We start from the raw sequence: 25,916 nt of genomic DNA on the forward strand, positions 1-25,916 counted from the left end.
GGTAAAATCCCATCACTACTAAAAATAGAAAAACATTAGCCGGGTGTGGTGGCAGGCACCTGTAATCCCAGCTACTCAGGAGGCTGGGGCAGGAGAATTGTTTGAACCAGGGAGGCAGAGGTTGCAGTGAACTGAGATCATGCCACTGCACTCTAGCCTGGGTGACAGAGCGAGACTCAGTCTCCAGAAAAAACAAAAAAGTCAAATAAATCAACCACTATTTAAGTATTTTCATGCCATCAAAAATAAATCCCTTTTTGATCATATCAACAACAAATACAAATATGGTAGCCAACCTCCCTCATAAGTATTAGGTATGAAGATCAGCTTGATACACAAGAATTTTGAGTTTCTTGAGGGCATATCTTCTCTTTCTTCCGTGTGTGTGTGTGTGTGTGTGTGTCTGTGTGTGTGTCTGTGTGTGTGTATAGGTGGCTTCTTGTTTTTGCTGTTTTTATATGGGTTCTCCTTAGAATAACAAATGTTACCAGTCCACTGGAATTGACTCCAGAGTCAGCAAACGCCTCCAGATAAATCCTAGGTTTCAAGGTCTTTGAAAGTAGAAATGTCATCTGCTACTATAAGCAAGCTCAGGGTTGTTGCATTCATACTAAAATGGGCAATCAGCAGGGAGTAAGAAAGACAAAGACTCTCATACCTCCCATGGAACATACATTATAGCGCTGCACAGAACCCCACGCAATTTAGGTGGTGGGCAAAGGTCAACAGAGGCAACGGGACATTTCAGGTAATATTTCAGGCCCCTAATGGATCCCTCTCTATACGGATTCTTCTTCAAGGTCCTTCTCTGACCTCTCTTCCTTTCCTCTGTTCTGCTGGTCTCCCTTCTCCCAGCCATTCCTACCCCGCAGAAGACCACATACCTGATCCTCTCTCCCCTTTTCCTGTCCTGCATAAGCCTCAGAATCCTTATTCACACTAAGAGTTAAGCGAACGACCACAATTCCCAGAGTCCGTCCCCTCCTCCTACCCCACAACCATGAGATGATCACTGTACCAAAGGAGGGAAAAAGGAAGGAAAAAAACAGACATTTATGAAAGACATACCGTGCACCCAACACAATTCTAGACATCCCTAATATACATCTTCTCAATTAATTGTCACAACAAACGTTAGAAGTAGATAGTTCTTTCCATTTTATAATAAGAAAACAGTTTGACAGATGTTAATGCCATCTGGCCAAGGTCACAGGCACAAAATGACAGAGCTTCAATCTGTCTGACCTCACTAGATTCTGCTGCCTCCAGGGATCAAGGCCAAAAACTAAATGGACTTCCAGCCTTTCATCTTTTCAGCCCAACGCTCAAAGGCTGAAGAGGACTTGAGCCTCCTGAAGGCATTCCCACTCCCTGGCCCTTTGTCCTAAAGAAGTATTTTGTGGAAGATTTAATTTCGGCACAAGAGGCAGGGGTCCGCTTTCTGGTGCCTTGAACCAAAAGTCTCCAATTTTCCAGGCAGCACTCAGCCCTCTTGCTCTCTGTAAAGGATTCACATTTCCCTGCCCAGTGGTGCCTGCTGATTCTGGCCCTCCCTTCTCCTTGTCTTCCTCCAGATAAAACTACCAAAATGGCCCTCTTGAAGCACCACTGTGAGCATGACACAGACTTGACACTTTCCAAGGTCCCTATTTCTTTTTCTTTTTTTTTTTTTTTTTTTTTTTTTTTGAGACAGGGTCTTGCTCTGTCACCCGGGCTAAAGTGCAGTGGTGTGATCTCAGCTCACTGTAACCTCTACCTCCCAGGTTCAAGCCATTCTCCTGCCTCAGCCTCCTGAGTAGCTGGGATTACAGGCATGCACAACCACACCAGGCTAATTTTTGTATTTTTAGCAGAGACGGGGTTTCACCATGTTGGCCAGGCTGGTCTCGACTCCTGACTTCAGGTGATCCACCCGCCTCAGCCTCCCAACGTGCTGGGATTATAGGCGTGAGCCACTACACCCAGCCCCAAGGTCCCTATTTCTAAAACTCCTGTCTGGTCTTAACCCCTTCCCCGCCTAGGGCCACCCCACCCACACATGAAATGTCATCTTCCCTGACCATCAAAGCTCACATCCCTAGTCCCCTCAAGCTAGTCTCTTTCATGCTCTTCAGCCACCCCCTTCCCACATGGGTATCTCCCCTCCTCTCTCCCTCCATCTATCCAACCCAAATGACTCTTTGAGGATCCACTGAAGTCTTCATCCCTCCGTCATCTCCCAAACATTTCTTCCTCTCTCTCAACTGTCACCCACAAGTCTGCACTGTCTTATATCCTGCTTTCTTCTGGCTGCGAGTTCACTATGTTAACTTAATCCCTCCGGCTGCTCTAAGGCAGGGGCCAACTTGGGCCTCTCTATTCTGTGCAGGTGATAAGTGAGCACCTTGACCACGGTGAACCCACAGCCGGAAGAACACAGGATATCAGACGGTGCAGACTTGTGGTGACAGTGGAGAGAGAGGAAGAAATCTTTGGGGGGATCATGGAAGGATGAAGACTTTAGTGGATCCTCGAAGTGTCAATTGGGTTGGATAGATGGAGGGAGAGAGGAGGGGGGATACCCATGTGGGAAGGGGGGTGGCTGAAGATCATTAAGGAGGCTAGCTTGAGGGGACTAGGGGTGTGAGCTTTGATGGTCAGGGAAGACCATGAAAGATCTCAACAGGCCTGCAACCAGACCGGGTGATTGAGCCCCTGTGATACTCACGGCAGTGTATTTTCTGCAGAGAGAGGTACTTCTCCAGGTTCCTTCTGAGCTTCATTTCATTTCCATACTTGCCCACGGTCCCGTCATCAGACAGGATGAAGTGTGAGTGCATGCTGTTGAGTGTTGTGAGCTTGCTGAGGGGGTTATCCAGAGTCTGGTATAGGCACACCACCTGAGAGACAGCAAGGACAAGGGAGGGTCAGAGCTCTAGATCCTTCCCCAGGCTCACCTGCTCCAAAGGCCTACCTTTATGTGCTAACAGAGTTCCTGTCTAGTTTAAAAAGTATTACTTGTGGCCAGGCATGGTGGCTCACGCCTGTAATCCCAGCACTTTGGGGGGCCAAGGTGGGCGGATCACAAGGTCAGGAGATAGAGACCATTCTTGCTAACATGGTGAAACCCCGTCTCTACTAAAAATATACAAAAAAATTGGCCAGGCATGGTGGCGGGTGCCTGTAGTCCCAGCTACTTGGGAGGCTGAGGCAGAATTGCTTGAACCTGGGGTTGCAGTGAGGTGAGATCGTGCCACAGCATTCCAGTGCAACAGAGTGAGACTCCGTCCCAAAAAGAAAAAAAAAAAAAGTATTACTTGCAATTTAGAGCAGTGCTTCTCAAACTGTCTGTGGTATCAATTTTTTAAATTTCCCATGTTTTAATGGACCAATATGTGATCCTACTATGAATAACTAGTAGGCAGCTTGTGGTACATGAGATTCACAACACAAGTTCAACAATGTTGAAACATACCCTGTTCAGCAAGATTAGCCTGCTTTCCACGTGCTTGAATGACACAGCATGGTCACATTGCTGGCAGTGGTTCTAAATATTTTTTTTCCTTTCTTTCTTTTTTCTTTTCTTTTTTTTTTTTTTTTTGAGACCGAGTCTTGCTCTGTCGCCCAGGCTGGATTGCAGTGGCGTGATCTCGGCTCACTGCAACCTTAGCCTCCCAGGTTCAAGTGATTCTCTTGCTTCAGCCTCCCGAGTAGCTGGGACTACAGGCACACATCTCCACGCTTTGCTAATTTTTGTATTTTTAGTAGAGACGGGGTTTCACACCCAGCCTTCTTTTTCATTTCTGTGCTTACCTTGTTTCAAACCATTAAAAAACAGTTCAAGGACTAGCACCAGTACATAGACCACACCATTATTCAAAAATACTGTCTTTTAATAGATTTATTCCAGAATAATATTTTGACACTGACTTTTCTCTAGTATTTCAAACAAAATAAAGAGTAACAGCCGGCCAGGAGCAGTGGCTCACGCCTGTAATACCAGCACTTTAGGAGGCCGAGGCTGGCGGATCAGTTGAGGTTAGGAGTTCGAGACCAGCCTGGCCAACATGGTAAAACCCTATCTCTACCAAAAATACAAAAATTAGCCAGGCATGGTGGCATGTGCCTGTAGTCCCAGCTACTTGGGAGGCAGAAGCACAAGAATCACTTGAACCTGGGAGGTGGAGGTTGCAGTGAGCCGAGATCTCACCACTGCACTCCAGCCTGGGCGACATAGTGAGACCACGTCTCAAAAATAAATAAATAAATAAAACAGTGGAACAGCCAACCAGCCAAATAGCATTTCATTCATTATAAAACATCAAAATCTTTATTACATTAATGGACATTTTCTTAAGCTGCTCCACTTCATATTTGCTTTTAGAGGCAAGAGCACAATATTTAGAGTAAGAAAGCCCAAGTTTAAGTCAAGGCTCTTCTACTTACTAACCTTAACTCTGAGTAATTCTTGCCTTCTTTCTCAGGCTTATTTCCCTCAAGTGTAAGTAAGGATGATGATAATGATACTTTTTATTCAGAGGGTTGTTGTGAGGCTTCAAAGAAATAATGGATGCAAAAGGCACTATGAACTTTATAAACATTAGACTTTAAATGTTACCTTTATAATTTCGAAGCATGACACTGAGGCAAGAAACCAAAAGGAAAATAATTGAGAGATTTAATACATATTTTGTATTTATTTTAAAAAGATAAGAAATAATATAAAATAAAAACTATGAGAAATGCAGCATACTTGACAAACAAAATTGTTACTAGGCTGAATTATAGGATCTTTCAAGGCTAGGCACAGAGAGAGACTCATTCCTATAATCCCAACACTTTGGGAGGCTAAGGCAGGAAGATCACTTGAGGCCAAGGGTTCAAGACCAGCCTGAGCAACACAGCAAGGCCCCATCTCTAAAAGAAAAAAATTTTTAAGAATTAGTTGGGTGTGGCAGTGTATGCATGTAGTACCAACTACTCTAGAGGCTGACATGGGAGGATCACTTGAGCCCAAGAGTTCAAGGCTGCAGTGAGCTATGATCATGCCATTGTACTCCAGCCTTGGCAACAGAGCAAATTTTATCTTAAAAAAAAAGAAAAAAAAAACTTGAAGGTTAAGAAGTCTAAAATCCCTCCTTGAAAATGTACAAAAACCATATGAAGAGATGTTGAAGCTCACTAGCAATCAGGGAAATGTAAAGAAGAAAAATTAGGTATTATTTTATACCTTAACAGAATGGTATAGCTTGAAAAAAAACAGAATACTCAGAACTCAATGGGCATCCACATACCCCATTGAAAATAATATGAATTGTTTTGTTTTGGGGTTTTGTTTGTTTGTTTGTTCGTTTTGTTTTCTTCTTTTAGACAGGGTCTAATTCTGTCGCTCAGGCTGGAGTGCAGTAGTGCCCATCTAGGATCACTGCAACCTCTGCCTCCCAGGCTCAAGCGATCCTCCCACCTCAGCCTCCTGAGTAGCTAAGATCACAGGCACATGCTGCCATGCTGGCTATTTTTGTTTTTGTTGTTATTTGGTTTGTTTGTTTGAGACAGGATCTCACTCTGTTGCCCAGGCTGGAGTGCAGTGGTGCAATCACAGCTCACCACAACCTCAACTTCCCAGGTTCAAGCAATCCTTCCACCTCAGACCCCCAAGTAGCTGAGACTATAGGTGCACACCACCATGCCCGGCTAATTTTTTTTTTTTTTTTTTTTTTTTTTTTTTTGTAGACACAGGGTTTCACCATGTTACTCAGGCTAGTCTCAAACTCGTGGGCTCAAGCAATCCGTCGGCCTCGGCCTCGGCCTCCCAAAGTACTGGAATTATACGCATGAGCCACCACACCCAGCCAAGAATGTGAATTATTACCACCTTTCCAGAAGGCAATGTGTCACATTTTAAACGGTTATACAGACTGATCCAAGCATTCCACTTTGAGAATTAATTCTAGGGAAGCTAGTATCAAAGATTTACATATCTTATCACAATATTATTATTATTATCCTCAAAAGTGAAAAACAGAACATGACCTAAATGGACAATAATAGAGGAATCATTGATTCAATGCAGTACAGTATGATACTAGCTGGCATGAAAAATCAAAATGTTTCCTTGGCCTCCAGATGTGCTCTGCTAATACTATGTCCACTGGCCAGGCACAGTGGCTCACGCCCATAATCCCAGCACTTTGGGAGGCCGACGTGGGTGGATCACGAGGTCATGAATTCGAGACCAGCCTGGCCAACGTGGTGAAACCCCATCTTTACCAAAAATAAAAAAATTAGCCAGGTGTGGTGGCTGGTGCCTGTTATCCCAGCTACTTGGGAGGCTGAGGCAGGAGAATCACTTGAACCCGGGAGGCGGAGGTTGCAGTGAGCCGAGATCACACCACCACACTCCAGCCTGGGCAACATAGCAAGACTCCATCTCTGTGGAAAAAAAAAAAAAAACTATGTCCCACTAAAAGCAAACAGCCTTTACTCTGGGAAACAAAAAATATACACAATGAGCCTGGAATATTTTTTCATACTAAAAAGCAAGGAAGTCATGATAGACAATGGAATTGTATGAAAAGACAAGGAGACATCTTGAAAACACTCCACTGGCCAAAATGGGATAATTTGAACATTATTAATAATAATAACTGTATTGATTAATGGATTGAAATATGACAAATATGTTTACATTTATGAGTTAAGAAAACTCATCATTCACCTTTCATTATTTTGAAAACTGGCAAATTAAAAGAAAGAGTCAAGCATTTATTCAGCCCTTCCTATACAACTGTACCACAAGGTAAACCAAGTGATTGGTGAGAAAACGTTTCTCTATATGGAGTATTTAAGTATTAGAGTGTTAAGTACATAGAGCATGTAAACTAATAAACAAAGGACATTATAATTAAATGTCAGCATGTTGGAACGCTGTTGAAATAATGAATCTATGCAACGACTGCAAACATTATAAAAAGAGAGACCACCATATATTACAAGGGAAAGACATACCTCCTCCTATGGCATAAACTTACACAGAAAACCTGAACCTGATCATACCTCTCAATCGAACTACCAATTTACAGAAAAGAAGCAAAGAAACATGCTAAACACTACTACAAAAGATTAAATCTGGAAAATCCAAGTTGGAGGAAGAAACTCTTTAGAGCAAATGACCCAGTTTCCTCAATAAATAAATTACACACACATAAAATAATGAGATGGAGGTAAAATCCATAGATTAAAAGTGACAAAAATAAAAGCAAGTCAAGAGATACATCAACCCATCACAATATATGAAACTTTTTTGGATAATGGAATCAAATCATTAAATAATGAAGACTTAAGAAATCCTGTTTTTGAAAAATACATTATGAGGCAATGAAAAACTTGACTAGACTGGATAGTCAGTGATACTCAGAAATTCCTGGTAATTTTTTAGATATAATAACTTCATTGTGATTACATATTTTTCATTGTCCATATATTTTAGAAAGAACTACTGAAATATTTATAGAGGAAATTATTTGATGTTTCAAATTTGCTCCAAAATAACAGAGGGCGTCGGATGAATGGATAACAAAAGAGGGGAAACAAAATTGGCTATGAGCTGGTAACTGTTGAAGCTGGAGATAGGTACATAGAAAAGAGTTCATTTTTCTAATTTCTCTACTGCCTAATATGTTGGAAGTTTTCCAAAATAAAAGTTAAAACAGGCTGGGTGTGGTGGCTCACGCCTGTAATCCCAGCACTTTGGGAAGCCGAGGCAGGCAGATCATCTGAGGTCAGGAATTTGAGACCAGCCTAGCCAACATGGTGAAACCCTGTCTCTACTAAAAATACAAAAATTAGCCAGGCCTGGTGGTGGGCGCCTGTAATCCCAGCTACTTGGGAGGCTGAGGCAAGAGAACTGCTTGAACCCAGGAAGTGGAGATTGCAGTGAGCCGAGATTGCGCCGCTACACTCCAGCCTGGGCAACAGAGCGAGACTCCGTCTCAGAAACAAAAAAAAGTTAAAACAACCCATAAGCATGTCTGTATTAATCGACATGGAGAAATAACTATGGCAAATAGGTAAGCTAAAAAAAAGCAGATTTATAGCAATCAGTTCTGTTACTATTTTTAAATACACACTTTTTTTACTGTACATATACACACACACACAGAAAAAATTCTGAAATGATCCTGACAAATATTAACAGTAGTCATCTTTCTTCTTTAGAACATTTTCTTATATCTGATATTTTACCAAAAAATTATATTAGTCTTACAAAGAGACTGAGACAAGTCCATTCCCTTTAAAAGAATACATAGGATCAAAGAATCAATACACAAGAAGGAACGAAGCGGAGTAATACAAGATAACAGATGAGAACTAGGAGGGCCAAATTAAGAATGTCGCTTGTTTCACTACAGGCAAACCACTTCAAGAACCTTGGCTACTACCTTAAGTGAGACAGAAGTCCCTGAAGGGTTTTACACAGAAGAATAGCATGATCTGATTTGTATATTTTAAAAGAATCATTCTGGCTACTATGTTGAGACTACGCTGTTAGGAGACAAAGGTAAGAATAAAGATGGCTATTGCAATCATTCAGGCGACAGATAATGGTGGCTCAGATTCACTCAGTAACAGTAAGGGTAGTGAGAAGAAGAAATCAGATTTTAGATATATTTTTAAAGTGGAACTGATAGATCAAGTTTGAGTGTGAGACAAAGAGATCATTCCAGGATTAGTCCAAGGCTTTTGACTTGAGCAACTGCAAGGGTGAGACTGTCATCTTCTAATATAGGGTGAGGGAAGCAGCAGAAAGTCAGGAGTTGGTTGTGATATATTACATCTGTGATGTGCATTCATTAGACATCCAGGTACAGTGTTAAGCTGGCAATTTGCACACGTGTTCATTTGCTTTTGCTATGAAAGGATTGTCTACTTACATCTTTTCCAATAAGGTCTCTCTGGTTCTCAATGACACCCCAAGGAGGGATTCCAACTGTCCAGATTTTTCTCAAGGAATGAGAGGAATGGGATTTCAAGGCATCCCCAACATGCTTGGACACTCCTATGAACAACCAGTTTAGAAGTCAAACTTTAATTCACAAATCGTGCAAAACAAAGAGACTGCCAGAAAGAGACAAATAAATAGGCAAGTATATGCAAAAGGATATTCTTAGGGAGAGTTTCCGATACCTTGGCTTCCTCTATTCTTTCTAGACACATCTTCCTCTTATCATTACCTCTCTCTACCTGAACAATGTTCCTCTGAGCCGTTTGGGCAATTTCTGCCTACAACTTCAGATCCGATCCTACTCTTGCCTAAGCAAAATGCTGTGCACTGTCCTTCCTCAGCAAGCCCAGCGCTAACATTATGAATGCTTATCATTATTATTATACTTTAAGTTCTAGGGTACATGTGCACAACGAGTGGGTTTGTTACATATGTATACATGTGCCATGTTGGTTTGCTGCGCCCATTAACTCGTCCTTTAAGTATTTCTCCTAATGCTAGCCCTCCCCCAGCCCCCCACCCCGACAGGCCCTGGTGTGTGATGTTCGCTGCCCTATGTCCAAGTGTTCTCATTGTTCAATTCCCACCTATGAGTGAGAACGTGCGGTGTCTGATTTTCTGTCCTTGCAATAGTTTGCTCATCTATGTCCCTACAAAGGACATGAACTCATCCCTTTTTATGGCTGCATAGTATTCCATGGTGTATATGTGCCACATTTTCTTAATCCAATCTATCACTGATGGACATTTGGGTTGGTTCCAAGTCTTTGCTATTGTGAATAGTGCCACAATAAACATATGTGTGCATGTGTCTTTATAGTAGCATGATTTATAATCCTTTGGGTATATACCCAGTAATGGGATCACTGGGTCAAATGGTATTTCTAGTTCTAGATCCTTGAGGAATCGCCACACTGTCTTCCACAATGGTTGAACTAGTTTACACTCCCACCAACAGTGTAAAAGTGTTCCTATATCTCCACGTACTCTCCAGCACCTGTTGTTTCCTGACTTTTTAATAATCACCATTCTAACTGGTATGAGATGGTATCTCATTGTGGTTTTGATTTGCATTTCTCTGATGGCCAGTGCTGATGAGCATTTTTTCATGTGTCTGTTGGCTGCATAAATGTCTTCTAATGAAAAGTGTCTGTTCATATCCTTTGCCCACTTTTTGATGGCGTTGTTTGATTTTTTCTTGTGAATTTGTTTAAGTTCTTTGTAGAGTTTGGATATTAGCCCTTTGACAGATGGGTAGATTGCAAAAATTTTCTCCTATTATGAATGTTTTTTTATCCCTAATCTTACCCAATGTCCCAGCACAACATCCTGCAGATATGTCCCTTGCTCATTAAGGCAAACTAACTTAATAGCTTTATATCCACAAATATTTCAAAGCTAATACATTGAGGAGTAATATGTTAATGTTTGCCCTTCTGGAATTAATACTAGTAATTAGTACAGTAGCCAACACTTACTGGCCCACAGTAAGATTTCAGTAAGTGTTGGCTACCTTTGTATGTATTTACACTTTAAGTAGGAATGTTTTTAGTCCACTTTATAGGCAAAAAATTGTGGCAATGAGAGTTTAAATAAATTGTCCAAGGTTTGTAGAGCTTTGGACAATTTATTTAGAGCTTGGATTTTGTAGAGATTGGATTCCAGTTTAGGCAATTGACCTTTTTCAAGAATAGACTTTATTTTTTGGAGTAGTTTTGAGTTCACAGCAAATTGAATGAAAAGTACAGGAAGTTCCCATGCCACGCCCTGCCCCACACAAACACAGCCTCCCCAACTAGCAGCAGCCCCCACGAGACTGGTACATCTGTTACAATTGATGACCCTACATTATAGGGTCATGACAATAGAATATCACTATTCTCCATAGTCCACAGTTTACATTACAGTTCACTCTTGCTGCTGTCCATTCTATGAGTTTTGACAAAGATACAATGATGTATATCCACCATGTTAGTATCACTGTCCTGAAAATATTTTATGCTCTGCCTACTCATCCCTCTCTCCCCTCAGCTCCTGGCAACTGCTGATCTTTCTACTGTCTCCATAGATTTGCCTTTTCCAGAATGTCATATACTGTAGTTGGAATCATACAGTAAGTAGCCTTTGAGATTGGCTTGATCTGACCTTTAAATCACAATACTGCATTGTAAGACTTATTCTTCCTATGTGTGGTACTGACCTTATATGTGTCATTAGCACAGAAGGAAAAATAACCTGCATATGGCATGGATCTGATGCTTAGTAGCTAAATCACTTCCTCGTTCCTGGCATCTTCCCTTCCAACTCATTTTCTGACACTCTCCCAGAGCCATCTCTAGAATCTGGGATCTGGATTGCCGGCACACATCAATATTAAGTGTGGAGCCATCCACCCCAGTAGAGATTCTGATTCCATAGTTTGGCATGGTGTGCCAATATTGTTGTTGTTTTAAGCACCTTACATGTGATCCTAATACATATCGTTGGTTAAGACTCTCCGTAAACCCAATTTGATCATGTTATTCCCCTATTCATCCTGCTGTTCAAATTCCTTTCAGGGCTCCTTGCTATGTAGAGAATAAGACTTCAGCATGGCACCCAATCTGCCTCCAGTCTCCTTTGCAGTCCCTGTCCCCTGCCACATGGCACACACTCCAGCCAGGAGCTTTATCACTTCTTTCTAGACATGCCTTCATCTCTAGCTGTGTGCCTAACCCTGAGCTGCCACTTCTTACTAATGCCACTTCCTACCTTTCCCACAAGACCAATGCCAAGTGCTATATCCTTCCCAAGACTTCCAAGGTGCCCTCAATTGAAACTAGAATCATCTCCCTCTTCCTTGTATTCGCAAAACACTTCCTTTGAATCTCAACTATAACCCAGTCAGCATCAATTTCTCACTAGTTGCTTTTTGTCTGTCACAGCCCAACCCATCACTAAATTCAGGGTCCATGTTACTCCTCTTTCATTCCTAACACCTATCCAAATGCTTCTCACAGAGTAGATTCTTAAGGCTTGTGGCATTCAATTTAAGTAAATGTCAAAGATTCATGCCAAATTATGTTCAACTATGGTTGAGAAGCCTGTCAAGAATAGACATGAGCTCATAAGCAGAGTTCAAATTTAAACGTGTATGGGAGTCATCTGGGGATGTTGTTAAAATGCAGGCTCTGATTCTGCAGGTCTGGGATGGGGCCTGAAATAGGCACTTTAGCAAGCTCTCAGTTGATGCTGATGCTGCTGGTCCAGGGACTAATCCTTAAGTAGCCAGGCCATAGAGGAGCTGTGGTTGAATCAGGTTAGACTGATTGTTTTATGTTGTTGTTGTTTTCTTTTTTTTTTTGAGACAGAGTCTCGCTCGTCGCCCAGGCTGGAGTGCAGTGGCACGATCTTGGCTCACTGCAACCTCCACTTCCCAGGTTCACGCCATTCTCTTGCCTCAGCCTCCTGAGTAGCTGGGACTACAGGCGCCCGCCACCACACCCGGCTAATTTTTTGTATTTTTAGTAGAGACAGGATTTCACCGTGTTAGCCAGGTTGGTCTTGATCTCCTGACCTTGTGATCCACCCACCTCGGCCTCCCAAAGTGTTGGGATTACAGGCATGAGCCACCACGCCCGGCCCTTTTTTATTATTATTTTTTTTTAAGACAGGGTCTTGCTTTGCCACCCAGGCTGGGTGCAGTGACATGATCATAACTCACTGTGGCCTTGACTTCCCAGGCTCAAGTAAGCCTCCCACCTGAGCCTCCCCAGTAGCTGGTCTACAGGTGCACACCACCACGTCCAGCTAATTTTTGTAATTTTTTAGAGATAGGGTTTTGCCACATTGCCCAGGCTGGTCTCGAACTCCTGACCTCAGGCAATTCACCAGCCCTCAGCTTCCCAAAACACTGGGATTATAGGCATGAACCACTGCATCTGGCCTGACTGTTGTTTAGTGGAGATCCAAGTATTTCTCATTTCCCATTTCTTTTGTTTATATGAAGTATTTCAATCATCTCCACACTACTCTATTTGTGTTCCTTTAGGTTAACTGGCCATAAACTCAATGATCTTTTTAAGGCATTAAGTAAAATGAAGCATGACATGCAGTTAGTTATTCAAAGAAAAAGCCTTGCCCAAGCCTGTCTTTTTAATGAACGATGTGAAACTTCCCTACCCACCCACTTTTTTTACTGGAAATCAAATAAGAACTATACAATGGACTTAGAACTCTGCCAACTTCAGTTTCTTCCAAGAAAGTGAAACAATCTCTATAAAATATGTACGATAAAGTATGCGTTACCTATTTGTGATGGGCCAAATTCCTTGGTTTTATTTTGCTTTGTTTTTTCAGTCATTCACTTCCTTCATTCCTTTTCAGTCAAAAGGAACTTTGTTATGTCAGTACAAGGTGCTAAATGCTTAGGCAGATGTTCAGGCCCTTGCCTCTAGTACACAACCAGAAGGAGAGCTAACACACTGACTCATCCTAGCCTGTAAAGCAAAATACCAACATTCTACAAGTGCTACAGGCTGTAAATGCTGTAGAAATTAAAAGACAAAAGTGAGTAGCTCTAGTTGAGATATTCAAGAGGCTGTTTGATGAGTGCATTGGCATCTCGTGTAGATCTTAAAACATGGGCAAAATTTGATAGGAGACACTGGGCAGAGCATACCAAATCAAAAGAGAGAAAAGTAAAGGGAAGATAGAAAACCACAGGTTAGGCCAGACACGGTGGCTCATGCCTGTAATCCCAGCACTTTGGGAGGCCAAGGTGGACAGATCGCCTGAGGTCAGGAGTTCGAGGCCAACCTGGCCAATATGGTGAAACCCCGTCTCTACTAAAAATACAAAAATTAGCCAGGCATGGTGACAGGCGCCTGTAATCCCAGCTACTTGGGAGGCTGAGGCAGGAGAATCACTTGAACCTGGGAGGTGGAGGTTGCAGTGGGCCAAGATTGCACCATTGCACTCCAGCCTGGGTGACAAGAGCGAGACTTCATCTCAAAAAAAAAGAAAAAAGAAAAAAGAAGAAAACCACAGGTTAATAACAAATTGGTAAGAGACAAGAGTTTATGGAATCACTAGTTCTCAATCCTGGCTGACATACTTCAGAAGCTCCAGACTAAAAGCCTCTAATTCATCTGGGGTTAGAGCCTGTACATCTGTATTTTTAAAGCTCCCCAGGTTGTCCTTATGTGCAGACAATTCACAAACACTGAAGCAAAGAAATAAGATCAGAGCCCACCATATAAAATTCTTGAATTTCAGATTTTGAGAAGTATAAAAGAGTCAGTGATTGAGACGGTGAGTGTTTTGGCAATCATGTAGTTAAAAAAAAAAAGTATCTACTCATGCCCAAAACACGCAATGCAAGTTTTACCCACATCACTGATTTCCCAAATCTGAGAAACTGACAATGATTATATGAGTTTGGTGAAAGTCCAGGCCCACACACACTACACACTTGCATGGATTCGATGTCCCTTCTAGCCTTACTGTAGTTGGGAGCTCAGGAAAGGCTATTTTCTTTTCCAGAGGTTTATCTGAAGTTACATTAAAATAGTATATTCTGACAATGGTAAAAACACATTCCAGGAAAAACCTGTGATTCTTCTGGGTTTATTTTCTAGTCACTAGGATTTTCATCTTTCTTCCTCACAGCACCACATATCCTAGGAGTGCTACAGAGCAGAGATTATGTGGCACACTACCTGATTCACAGTTAGAAGAAAGAAAAAAGAGAAAGAGAAGAGAGAGAGGAAGGAAGGAAGGAAGGAAGGAAGGAAGGAAGGAAGGAAGGAAGGAAGGAAGGAAGGAAGGAGGGAGGGAGGGAGGGAAGAAAAGAAAAGAGAAAAGAAAAGAAAGAGAAAGGAAAAAAGAAAAGAGGGAGGGAGAGAGGGAGGGTGGAAGAGAGGGTGGGAGAAATGGAGGGAGGGAGCTTTACCCGTATTGATGCCTTCAGTTATTATCCACGCTCCTGTTGTCTCTGCAGCTTTAACCAAACCTTGGCTGAAAATCTCTTTAAATTTAGAGGGCATAGTAAAGTTCTGGATGCCCCCATGGACTGAGATCACAAGCTTGGGCAGTTCCATTTTCCACTCTTTCAACATTAAATGTAACAGATGATCCAATTTTGTATCATAAGAAGTTCTAATATACTGCAAGAAAAGCACATGTAGATGAACAGAACATTGTAAAAAAGATATGCCAGGCACAGAAACAATGAGCACACAGCAGGGCAACTGAAATGGCCAAAATCTAAAAGGAAGTATGTGGGATCTCTTTAAAGTTCATCTTCATGTAATGGAAATATTTACTTTTAAAAGATTCCACACTCCCATTAAGTTCCTTCTTGGAATTACAAGTCACTGTAGGAAAGCTTCCTCTGGTTTTCAAGCCTGGCCCACCAATGCTCTCCAGAGAACCTGGGGTGAGGCAGAAATACTTCAAACAGGCAGGGTGCAGTGACTCACGCCTGTAATTCCAGCACTTCGGGAGGCCGAGGCGGGCGGAACACCTGAGGTCAGGAGTTCAAGACCAGCCTGGCCAACATGGTGACACCCCATCTCTACTAAAAATACAAAAAAATTAGCCAGGCATGGTGGCACACGTCTGTAATCCCAGCTACCCGGGTGACTGAGGCAGGAGAATTGCTTGAGCCCAGGAGGCGGAGGTTGCAGTGAGCTGAGATCACTCACTCCACTCACGCCACTGCACTCCACTCTGGGTGACAGAGCAGGACTCTGTCTCAAAAAAAAAAAAAAAGAAAGGAAGAAAGAAAAAAAAGAAAAGAAAAAGAAATACTTCGAACAACTGGCCAAAATCACTATGTCAGCAAACCTTTTCATCAGAAGCTATAACAAACAGGTGAAATGGGATTTTTCATAAATGCTATGGCTTTCCATTTACTTAATCATTTCACAGATTTGCATAATTTAAATTAAGATTCTAGAGCATGGACATTTAATTTATTGTAAATTTTACCTTCTTTTTTTTTTTTTTTTGAGACAGAGTCTCACACTGTCACCCAGGCTGGAGTGCAGTGGCGCGATCTCGGCTCACTGCAAGCTCCGCCTCCCGGGTTCACGCCATTCTCCTGCCTCAGCCTCTCCGAGTAGCTGGGACTACAGGCGCCCGCCACCACGCCCGGCTAATTTTTTTTTGTATTTTTAGTAGAGACGGGGTTTCACCGTGTTAGCCAGGATGGTCTCGATCTCCTGACCTCGTGATCCGCCCGCCTCGGCCTCCCAAAGTGCTGGGATTACAGGCTTGAGCCACCGCGCCCGGCCGTAAATTTTACCTTCTAATCATTCCATTAAAATTGTAAATTTTACCTTCTAACCATTATCCCTCTGAAAACACTTTTGTTCTGAAATAAATACTTTTCACAAAACAGTCATCTCTTTAATTGTCAATGTAAGCAAAAGAAAAGATGAGGGAAATCAAAGCCAGCAGGTTGCCCCAGAAACATTTTTTATTTTACCTAATATTGTATTGCATGGCTGGCTTGCTTTTTCCAGCAAATGCAGATCACTCAAAGGATATTGAGATGAATTTGCCTCCCTCAAACTTATGCGAACCAACAGCAAGAATAAGCCAGATTTATAGGAAGAAGTAAGGACAACAAGAAACCATGAATTATGAAACAAAAACAACCACAGGCAAAGATCTCCATACATGCAAATAGGAATTAACACATGATCCTCCAGAACGTGACAGTAATTTAAAACAATTTCCGATTCATCTTTGAACTTCTTTTTTTTTTTTTGAGATGAAGTCTCGTGCTGTCGCCCAGGCTGGAGTGCAGTGGTGCAATCTTGGCTCACTGCAACCTCCGCCTCCCAGGTTCAAGTGATTCTCCAGCCTCAGCCTCCCGAGTAGCTGGGATTACAGGCCTGTGCCACCACACCCAGCTAAATTTTGTATTTTTTAGCAGAGACGGGGTTTCACCATGTTGGCCAGGCTGGTCTCAAACTCCTGACCTCAGGTGATCCACCTGCATTGGCCTCCCAGAGTTCTGGGGTTACAGGCATGAGCCAACGTGCACAGCCTGAACTTCTTGATACATAATTCCTTTATTCCAAAATTAAAATATTAAATTTTCTGAACATCAGGAATGGTGCAGCTATTGAAAAATGTGAAGGCACAAATACTTCAAACAGGCAGAAACCTGTTAGTAGAAACCCCTACTATAAATACAAAATTAGCCAGGAGTGCTGGCCCATGCCTGTAGTCCCAGCTACTCGGGAGGCTGAGGCAGGAGAATCACTTGAACCCGGGAGGCAGAGTTTGCAGTGCGCTGAGATCGCGCCATTGCACTCCAGCCTGGGCAACAAGAGCAAAACTCCATCTCAAAAAAAAAAAAAAAAAAGAAGAAAGAAAGAAACCAGCAAAACAATTTGGGTTATTAGCAAACCTTGGCATGGTGGGTGTGCTCTCCATCTTGGAAATTAATCGTGCCAAAAGTATCTGTTGGGCTTTTCGTTGTGTGCTTTTCAACAGACCATTGTTCACTTTCTTTACCCTTGGCAGCTGAGATGGTCCAGGAATAATCTATCCCAGCATGGTCTCCAATCAGTCGGCCACAGTAACACCTTAAATTCAAGACCAAAAAAAAATTCAACTTCAAAATAGAAAATAGATGCAATATGTCTACCTTTTTCTAAAGTAATGTATAGATGCCATATACTATTTCTTAAAACTTTACATTAAGGTTTATATTAGATTTCTAACATAGGACTGTCTTCTAAGTTTAGAAACACTATTAGTGGTTCTCTCTCTTGGCTGCACATTAGGATAATTTGGAGAATTTTTTTTTTTTTTAATTATACTTTAGGTTTTAGGGTACATGTGCACAATGTGCAGGTTTGTTACGTATGTATCCATGTGCCATGTTGATTTCCTGCACCCATTAACTCATCATTTAGCATTAGGTATATCTCCTAATGCTGTCCCTCCCCCCTCCCTCAACCCCACAACAGTCCCCAGAGTGAGATGTTCCCCTTCCTGTGTCCATGAGTTCTCATTGTTCAATTCCCACCTATGAGTGAGAACACGCGGTGTTTGGTTTTTTGTCCTTGCGATAGTTTACTGAGAATGACGTTTTCCAGTTTCATCCATGTCCCTACAAAGGACATGAACTCATCATTTTTTATGGCTGCATAGTATCCCATGGTGTATATGTGCCACATTTTCTTAATCCAGTCTATCGTTGTTGGACATTTGGGTTGGTTCCAACTCTTTGCTATTGTGAATAGTGCCGCAATAAACATACGTGTGCATGTGTCTTTATAGCAGCATGATTTATAGTCCTTTGGGTATATACCCAGTAATGGGATGGCTGGGTCAAATGGTATTTCTAGTTCTAGATCCCTGAGGAATCGCCACACTGACTTCCACAATGGTTGAACTTTTTTTTAAAGGCAGGAATATTTTGGAGACATTGAAAGTTTGGTTCCAGTCCACTGCAATAAAGTGAATATGGCAATAAAGCTAGTCACACAAATAGTTTGGTTTCCTAGTGCATATAGTAGTTATGCTGACACTATACTGTAGTCTATTAAGTGTTCAATAGCATTACGTCTAAAAAACAATGTACATAACTTAATTAAAATAATGTATTGCTAAAAAACGCTACCAACCATCTGAGCCTTCAGTAAGTTGTAATCTATGTGCTGGTGAAGGGTCTTCTCTCGATGTTCATGGTTGCTAACTGATCAGAATGGTGGTTGCTGAAGATTAAGGTGGCTGGGGCTATGTCTTAAAATAAGACAACAGTAAAGTTTGCCACATTGATTGACTCTTCCTTTCACAAAAGATTTCTCTGTAGCATGTGATGCTATTTGATAGCATTTTACCCACAGTAGAACTTCTTTCAAAACTGGAGTCAATCCTCTCAAACTCTGTCACTGTTTTATCAACTAGATTCATGTCATATTCTAAATCCTTTGTTGTCATTTCTACAACGGTCAATCTTCACCAGTAGATTCCATTTCAATGAACCATTTTCTTTGTTCATCCATAAGAAGCAACTCCTCATCTAATCAAGTTTTTTAATGAGATTCAGTCACACCCTTCAAGCTCCAGTTTTAATCGTAGATGTCTTGCTATTTCCAGCACCTTCTACAGTGACTTCCTCCACTGAAGTCTTGAACCCCTCAAAGTTATCCATGAAAGTTGGGATCAACGTCTCCAAAACTCTCATTAATGTTGCATTTTGACCTCCTCCCATGAATCACAAATGTTCTTAATGGCATCTAGAGTGGTGAATCCTTTCCAGAAAGTTTTCAATTTACTTTGTCCAGATCCACCAGAGGAATCACTATCTACAGCAGCTAAAGCCATACAAAATGTATTTCTTAAATAATAAGAGTCAAAATTTAAAATTATTTCTTGATGCATGGGCTGCAGAAGGGATGTTGTGTTAGCAGGCATGAAAACAACATTCATCTCCTTGTAATATTTCCATAAGAGCTCTTGGGTGACCAGGTGTGTGGTCAATAAGCAGAAATATGTTTAAAGGAATCTTTCTTTTTTAAAACAGTAGATCACAACAGTGGGCTTAAAATATTCAGTAAACTATACTAAAAACAAATGTACTGACATTCAGGCTTTGTTGTTCCATTTATAGAGCACAAGCCGAGTAAATTTAGCATAATTATTAAGGGGCCTAAAATTTTGGCATGGTAAATGAGGGCTGGCTTTAACACAAAGTCACCAGCACTGATATTGATGGACTTGCTCGATCCAAGGTTCCCACAAACCTCCAATTGTCTCGTAACAAGAGAATCAGCCTGTTCTTTGAAGCTTTGGAGCCAGACATTGACTTCTCTCTAGCTATGAAAGTCTCAGATGGCATCTTCTTCCAACATAAGGCTGTTGGTCTACACTGAAAATCTTTGTTTAGTGTAGGTACCTCATCAATAATCTTAGCTAGATCTTCTAAATAACTTGCTGCAGCTCCTCTGTTAGCATTTATTGCTTCACCCTGAACTTTTATATTACGGAGACTGCTTCTTTCTTTAAACCTCATGAACCAACATCTGCTAGGTTCAAACTTTTCTTTCGAAGCTTTCTCACCTCTCTCAGACTTCATAGAATTGAAAAGAGTTAGGACCTTATTCTGGATTAGTCTTTCATTTAGGGGAATGCTGTGGCTGGTTTGATCTTCTATCCAGACCACTCAAACTTTCTTCATATCAGCAATAAAGCTGTTTCTTTTCTTATCATTTGTGTGTTCACTGGAGTAGCACTTATAATTTCCATCAAGCACCTTTCCTTTGCATTCACAACTTGGCTAACTGTTTGGCACAAGAGGCCTAGCTTTCAACATATCTCAGCTTTCAACATGCCTTCCTCACTAAGCTTAATTATTTCTAGCTTTTGATTTAAACTGAGATATGCGAGACTCTTTATTTCATTTTGTTTCACTAAGAGGCCATTATAGGATTATTAATTGGCCTAATTTCAACATTGTGGCATCTCAAGGTAGAGGGAGGTACAAGGAGAGGGAGAGAGACAGGATCGGTCAGTGGAATAGTCAGAACATATACAACATTTATCTAATTGGTTTGCCCCATCTTATATGGGTGCAGTTCATGACACTCCAAAACAATTACAACAGTGACATCAAAGATCGCCGATTAAAAAATTGTCATAACAGATACAATAACGATAAAATAAAAAAGTTTGAAATATTGCAAGAATTATTAAAATGTGATGCAGAGACAAGAAATGAGCAAGTGCCATTGGAAAAATGGCACTGAGAGACTTGCTCAATGCAAGGTTCCCACAAACCTCCACATTATAAAAAATGCAATATCAGTAAAGCACAATAAAGTAATACACATGAGGTACGCCTGTACTAAAAATCTCTTGCATACTCATGTTCATAGCAGCATTATTCTGAATATCCACAAAGTGGAAGCAACCCAACTGTCCATCAGTGGAGAAGTGGACAAACAATATGTGGTATACAAATACCATGGCATATGATTCAGCCTTAAAAAGGAAGAAAATTCTGACATATGCTATAATATGGAAAAACCTTGAAGACATTATGCTAATTAAAAGAAGCCAATCACAAAAAGATAAATAGGCCAAGTGTAGTGGCTCACACCCGTAATTCCAGCACGTTGGATGGGTGAGGTGGGAGGATCGCTTAAGGCCAACAGTTCACGACCAGCCTGGGCAACATAGCAAAACCCTGTCTCTACAAAAAAATATAACAATTAGCCCCATGTGGTGGAGCAAGTCTATAATCTCAGCTACTAGGGAGGCAGGAAAATCACTTGAGCCTGGGAGGCAGAGGCTGCAGTGAGCCGAGATTACATCACTGCACTCCAGCCTGAGCAACAAAGCCAGACTCTGTCTCAAAACAAAATAAAAAGTAAGAATAATTTATCATTTTATGCATTATCTACAACACGTTGAATAAAACTAACAAAAATACAAATGTAGAGGGAAAGAGTTATAATTTAGATGAGTAAAATGAGCCTCTCTGACATTTTGGGATGGATGATTTAAAAAAAAATTTACGTAAAAAATAAAAAGAGCCTCTCTAGGAAATCAATTTGACATCAAGAGAGTTCTTACCTCTTCAAAATGAATATCAAGAAGCAGAGAAAATTTGTCATTTATTGTAAATAATTGAGTACAGTTCCTACTGTGACTTTCACCTCACCTTGATTAATCAACAGATAAGTTCATTAGATAAGTTGATTAATCAACAGATAAGTTGAGTCTGCTTAGCTGCCTGGATATTAAATTTCTGTTTTCTTTAGATTTCTTGTCAATACAAACAAGTCAATTTATGGCCCAGTACATGAATAGACATTTAAGGTGCAAATTGTTTGCTTCTTTTTTTCCCTATAATTAAAGCTCATTCTCTTCTTAAAGGGAAATTCATATTTCTACATTTATGTACCTCCTTTGCAAGAAGGGCCCTATTATATTATTTTAAAGTTCTTGCTGTACCTAATTCTCATTTAAAACAATTATATTGTTTTCTGGTATGAACTTCAGTGACAAATTTTTAAATGAGGATTAGATAGGTATAGCAGGAACTTTAAAAACTGAAAACATTTTTCTTATCGATATTTTAGATTGTCTTTTTTTTTTTTTTTGAGACAGAGTCTCGCTCTGTTGCCCAGGCTGGAATACAGTGGCACGATCTCTGCTCACTGCCACCTCCACCTCCTGGATTCAAGCAATTCTCCTGCCTCAGCCTCCCAAGTAGCTGGGATTACAGCGGTGTGTCACCACACCTGGATAACTTGTTTGTATTTTTAGTAGAGACGGGGTTTCACCATGTTGCCCAGGCTGGCCTTGAACTGTTGACCTCAGGTGATCCACCCACTTCGGCCTTCCAAAGTGCTGGGATTACAGTCGTGAGCCACTGCTCCCGGCTATTTTACAATATTTTTCTAAAATGCACACTTTTAAGAAATTATCTTCATCTATTAAAATCTTCAGACCTGGGTTTGTTTATAAGTCCCAAAAAGCCTAGTCATCGATCCTATGAGTCTACAAATCACACATGGCTCCATGCACTAATCCACCATGACATTATTCCTTTCCTACCTTGAGTATACAGACGAGGTGTTGTTCTGCAAGCCAATAATGGTCTTTTCACAATTAGGTGCTGCTATTCACGCACCATCAAGTTTTAACTGAAAATGGTTGCCAATGTCAAGTATTAGCAAGGACACATTTCCTTTGTAAAAAAAATTTTTTTAATTATTATTAGTTTTAACATTCTCACTTTTTAAAATTTTCACTTTTTAGTTTGAGATAAGGTCTTACTCTGTCACCCAGGCTGGAGTGCAGTGGTGTGACCATGGCTCACTGCAGCCTCGACTTCCCGTGCTCAATCAATCCTCCCACTTCAGCCTCCCATGAAGCTGGAATTATAGGCATGGACTATCACGTCCGGCTAATTTGGGGTTTTGCCATGTTGCCCAAGCTGGTCTTGAACTCCTGGGCTCCAGCAATCCTTCTCCCTCAGTCTCCCAAAGTGCTGGGATTTTTAATCATTATTTTAAGATGTTAATTTGCATTCAATATTGTCAAAGGCAGGCTGCTCTGATGGTAGTAGGTTATCAGAACTTACTAACATTAGTGTCACTAAAGTTGGTATACAACCCCCCACTGCTAAATTTGACTGGCTTTAAAAAAATATATATATATATAGTCAAAGACAAAGTATACTCTAAACCATTGTCATTCTTGATTTTAAGGGCCATAAGTAACTTTGTGTCTCTGATTAAAGTTATGAAGCCTACACTCAGGAATTCTGAAAAATAGATAAATAATGAAGTTATGAAGCCCGTCTCAAGAAAAATTATATATGTAGTAGTAGTTCTTCCTTATCTTCAGGGCATATGTTCCAAGACCTCCAGTGGGGCCCAAAACCGCGGATAGTACCAAACCTAATTGCTGTCAATCAGAACAGGTTTCTGTTCATGTCTTCCACCCACAAATGCAACGACTGTTTCATTTTAACTAAGCACTTAAAATTATGGCCCTGTGGCCGGGCCACAGGTACAGCAGTAAAACTAGCACGAATTTTTTTTTCCTTCTTCACAATTTCATGGATAGAAGATGGATTTGTACCACAGATCTTAGCAACCTCAGCTAACTTTTATTCTTACCTTATTAAGCTGAGAACTTTCACCTTTTCACTTAAAGAAAGCACTTTATGGCTTTTTGGCATGTCCAAATTGCCTGCATCACTACTCTTGCACTTTGGAGCCATTATGAAGGGTTACTTGGATTCAAGTACTGCAATACCAAGACAGTCAATCTGATAACCCTGACAGCTACTAAGCCACTAACAGGTGGGGAGCGTCTGTAGCATGGCTAGGCTGGACAAAGGAATGATTCATGTCCTAGGTTGGACAAAGCAAATGGCAAGAGATTTTATCATGCCACTCAGAATGGCACGCAATTTTAAACCCATAAATTGTTTTTTTTTCTGGGATTTTCTATTTAATATTTTTGGCCCATGAGAAACTGAAACAATGGAAAGCAAAATGGCAGAAAAGGGGGGACTACTCCTTCCAAATTTCTAAACCTTCTTTGATTAAAAATCGCATCCTGGTCCACGGTTTTCCCCAACTGCCCTGCCTCCAGCTAGATAGTAATGCCTACAATGCCCTGCCTGAAAGAGTCAATATTCTTCTTGACAGCTTTTCATTCTAAATTTCAGTGTCTATATTCTGATGCACAATTAATTCCATGGACTATGTAAGGTGCAGTATACATTAGTAAATGTTATATTTAACTTCTATATATCTGCTTATCTGATGACAAATATGTACAGTGAGAAGAAAAAAACCTAACGAAATCTAGACAGAGCCAGAGCTCAATTTCCAAAATGTTCCAAAGAGACAATAGAGACAAATACATTTGAGCACATGGTGGAGAAATGTGGCTAGCTGTTATGGACTGAACTGTGTTCCAACAAAATTCATATGCTGAAGCTCTGACCCCTAATGTGACTGTATTAATTACCTCCTTAAAGTTAAATTAAGTTAAATTCAGCACGGCATGGTGTCTCACGCCTTTCATCCCAGCACTTTGGGAGGCCGAGGGGGGCAGATCACCTGAGGTCAGGAGTTCTAGACCAGCCTGGCCAACATGGTGAAACCCCATCTCTACTAAAAATACAAAAAAGTAGCCAGGCATGATGGCGTGTGCCTGTAATCCCAGCTACTCAGGAGGCTGAGGCAGGAGAATCACTTGAACCCAGGAGGCAGAGGTTGCAGTGAGCTAAGATGGTGCCACTGCACTCCAGCCTGGGCAACAAAGTGAGACTCCATAAAAAAAAAAAAAAAGTGTATCTAACAGAAATTGAATTCTCTTCCTCTTCCACAAAAATGCCCATATTAATTTCTTTTTCTTTTTCGGATGGTAAAAGTATTATATACTTCCACATTCAGGTAACGCAAAGAAAGCATATAACAGAAGAAAGGGACAGTTTTCCATAATCTCACTATCAAAACTAACCATTCTTAACCTTCTCATATGTATATTTTTACAAATTTTCTACACACACATGCAGACGCACACACACACAAGCAACATCTTTTAAGCAAAAACTGGGGTGATTTCATAATGCTTCTATGGTAGTTTTTCCCTTGCCCCACTAAACAAGAGCTGAAGTGCAGGCAGCCTAGGCCATAAACAGTAAGCATCTAGGAAGCGATGTGTCCTGGAGCAAAAGCACTGGACCAGGAGATGGCCAATGCCGTGCAAATCTCTGCTCTCCCAAACCCTCTATTTCTTCAACTGCAGTAATGTTAAGCATTGGTTGGACAAGGTGGTCTCTGATGTCTTTCCTTTCCTTTCATTGTGTAACTGAGAACTTGTAGCAATACTCAGTGTTCAGGACCCTGCTCTGAAAGAGGTGATCAGTGGGCTAAGGATACTTATTGTGCAGCTACTGTATCGAGCAGCATGTCAGGTAGCACATGGTGAGAAGTTACAGGGGAAACAGAAGTGTCTACAACTTACAATCTCTTCAGAGAACTAGAACAGGGCTGGGCGCAGCGGCTCACGCCTGTAATGCCAGCACTTTGGGAGGCCGAGGCAGGCTGATCACTTGAAGTCAGGCATTCAAGACCAGCCTGGCCAACATGGTGAAACCCCGTCTCTACTAAAAATACAAAAATCAGCTGAGCATGGTGGCACGTGCTTGTAATCTCAGTTACTCAGGAGGCTGAAGCACGAGAATCGCTTGAACCTGGGAAGCGGAAGTTATAGTGAGGTGAGGTTGGGCCATTGCACTCCAGCCTGGGCGACAGAGGGAGACTCTGTCTCAAAAAAAAGATAACCAGAACAAGCGCAGGTGATGAAAACTTCAGTTTATGTAAAAACCAACATAAGACTGGGCACGGTGGCTCACGCCTATAATCTCACCACTTTGGGAGGCTGAGGTGGGTGG

The 25,916-nt window shown here is 41.2% G+C and overlaps 1 protein-coding gene across 1 annotated transcript in view; it reads right to left on the reverse strand.

The window, feature by feature from the left end:
* Positions 1-25,916, reverse strand: part of TRPM6 (transient receptor potential cation channel subfamily M member 6) — a 136,268-nt gene that overhangs the window by 103,592 nt on the left and 6,760 nt on the right. The window contains exons 3-6 of the mRNA XM_032164308.2: positions 17,388-17,565; positions 14,916-15,129; positions 8,913-9,037; positions 2,708-2,879 (exon numbers count right to left, since the gene is read on the reverse strand). Coding sequence (XP_032020199.1) covers positions 2,708-2,879; positions 8,913-9,037; positions 14,916-15,081 — 463 coding nt within the window. The 5' untranslated portion in view covers positions 15,082-15,129; positions 17,388-17,565. The remainder of the gene's footprint in view (positions 1-2,707; positions 2,880-8,912; positions 9,038-14,915; positions 15,130-17,387; positions 17,566-25,916) is intronic.

This window comes from Hylobates moloch, unplaced genomic scaffold (genome assembly GCF_009828535.3).
Source record: "Hylobates moloch isolate HMO894 unplaced genomic scaffold, HMol_V3 SCAFFOLD_10, whole genome shotgun sequence".
NCBI classification, from domain to species: Eukaryota; Metazoa; Chordata; class Mammalia; order Primates; family Hylobatidae; genus Hylobates; species Hylobates moloch.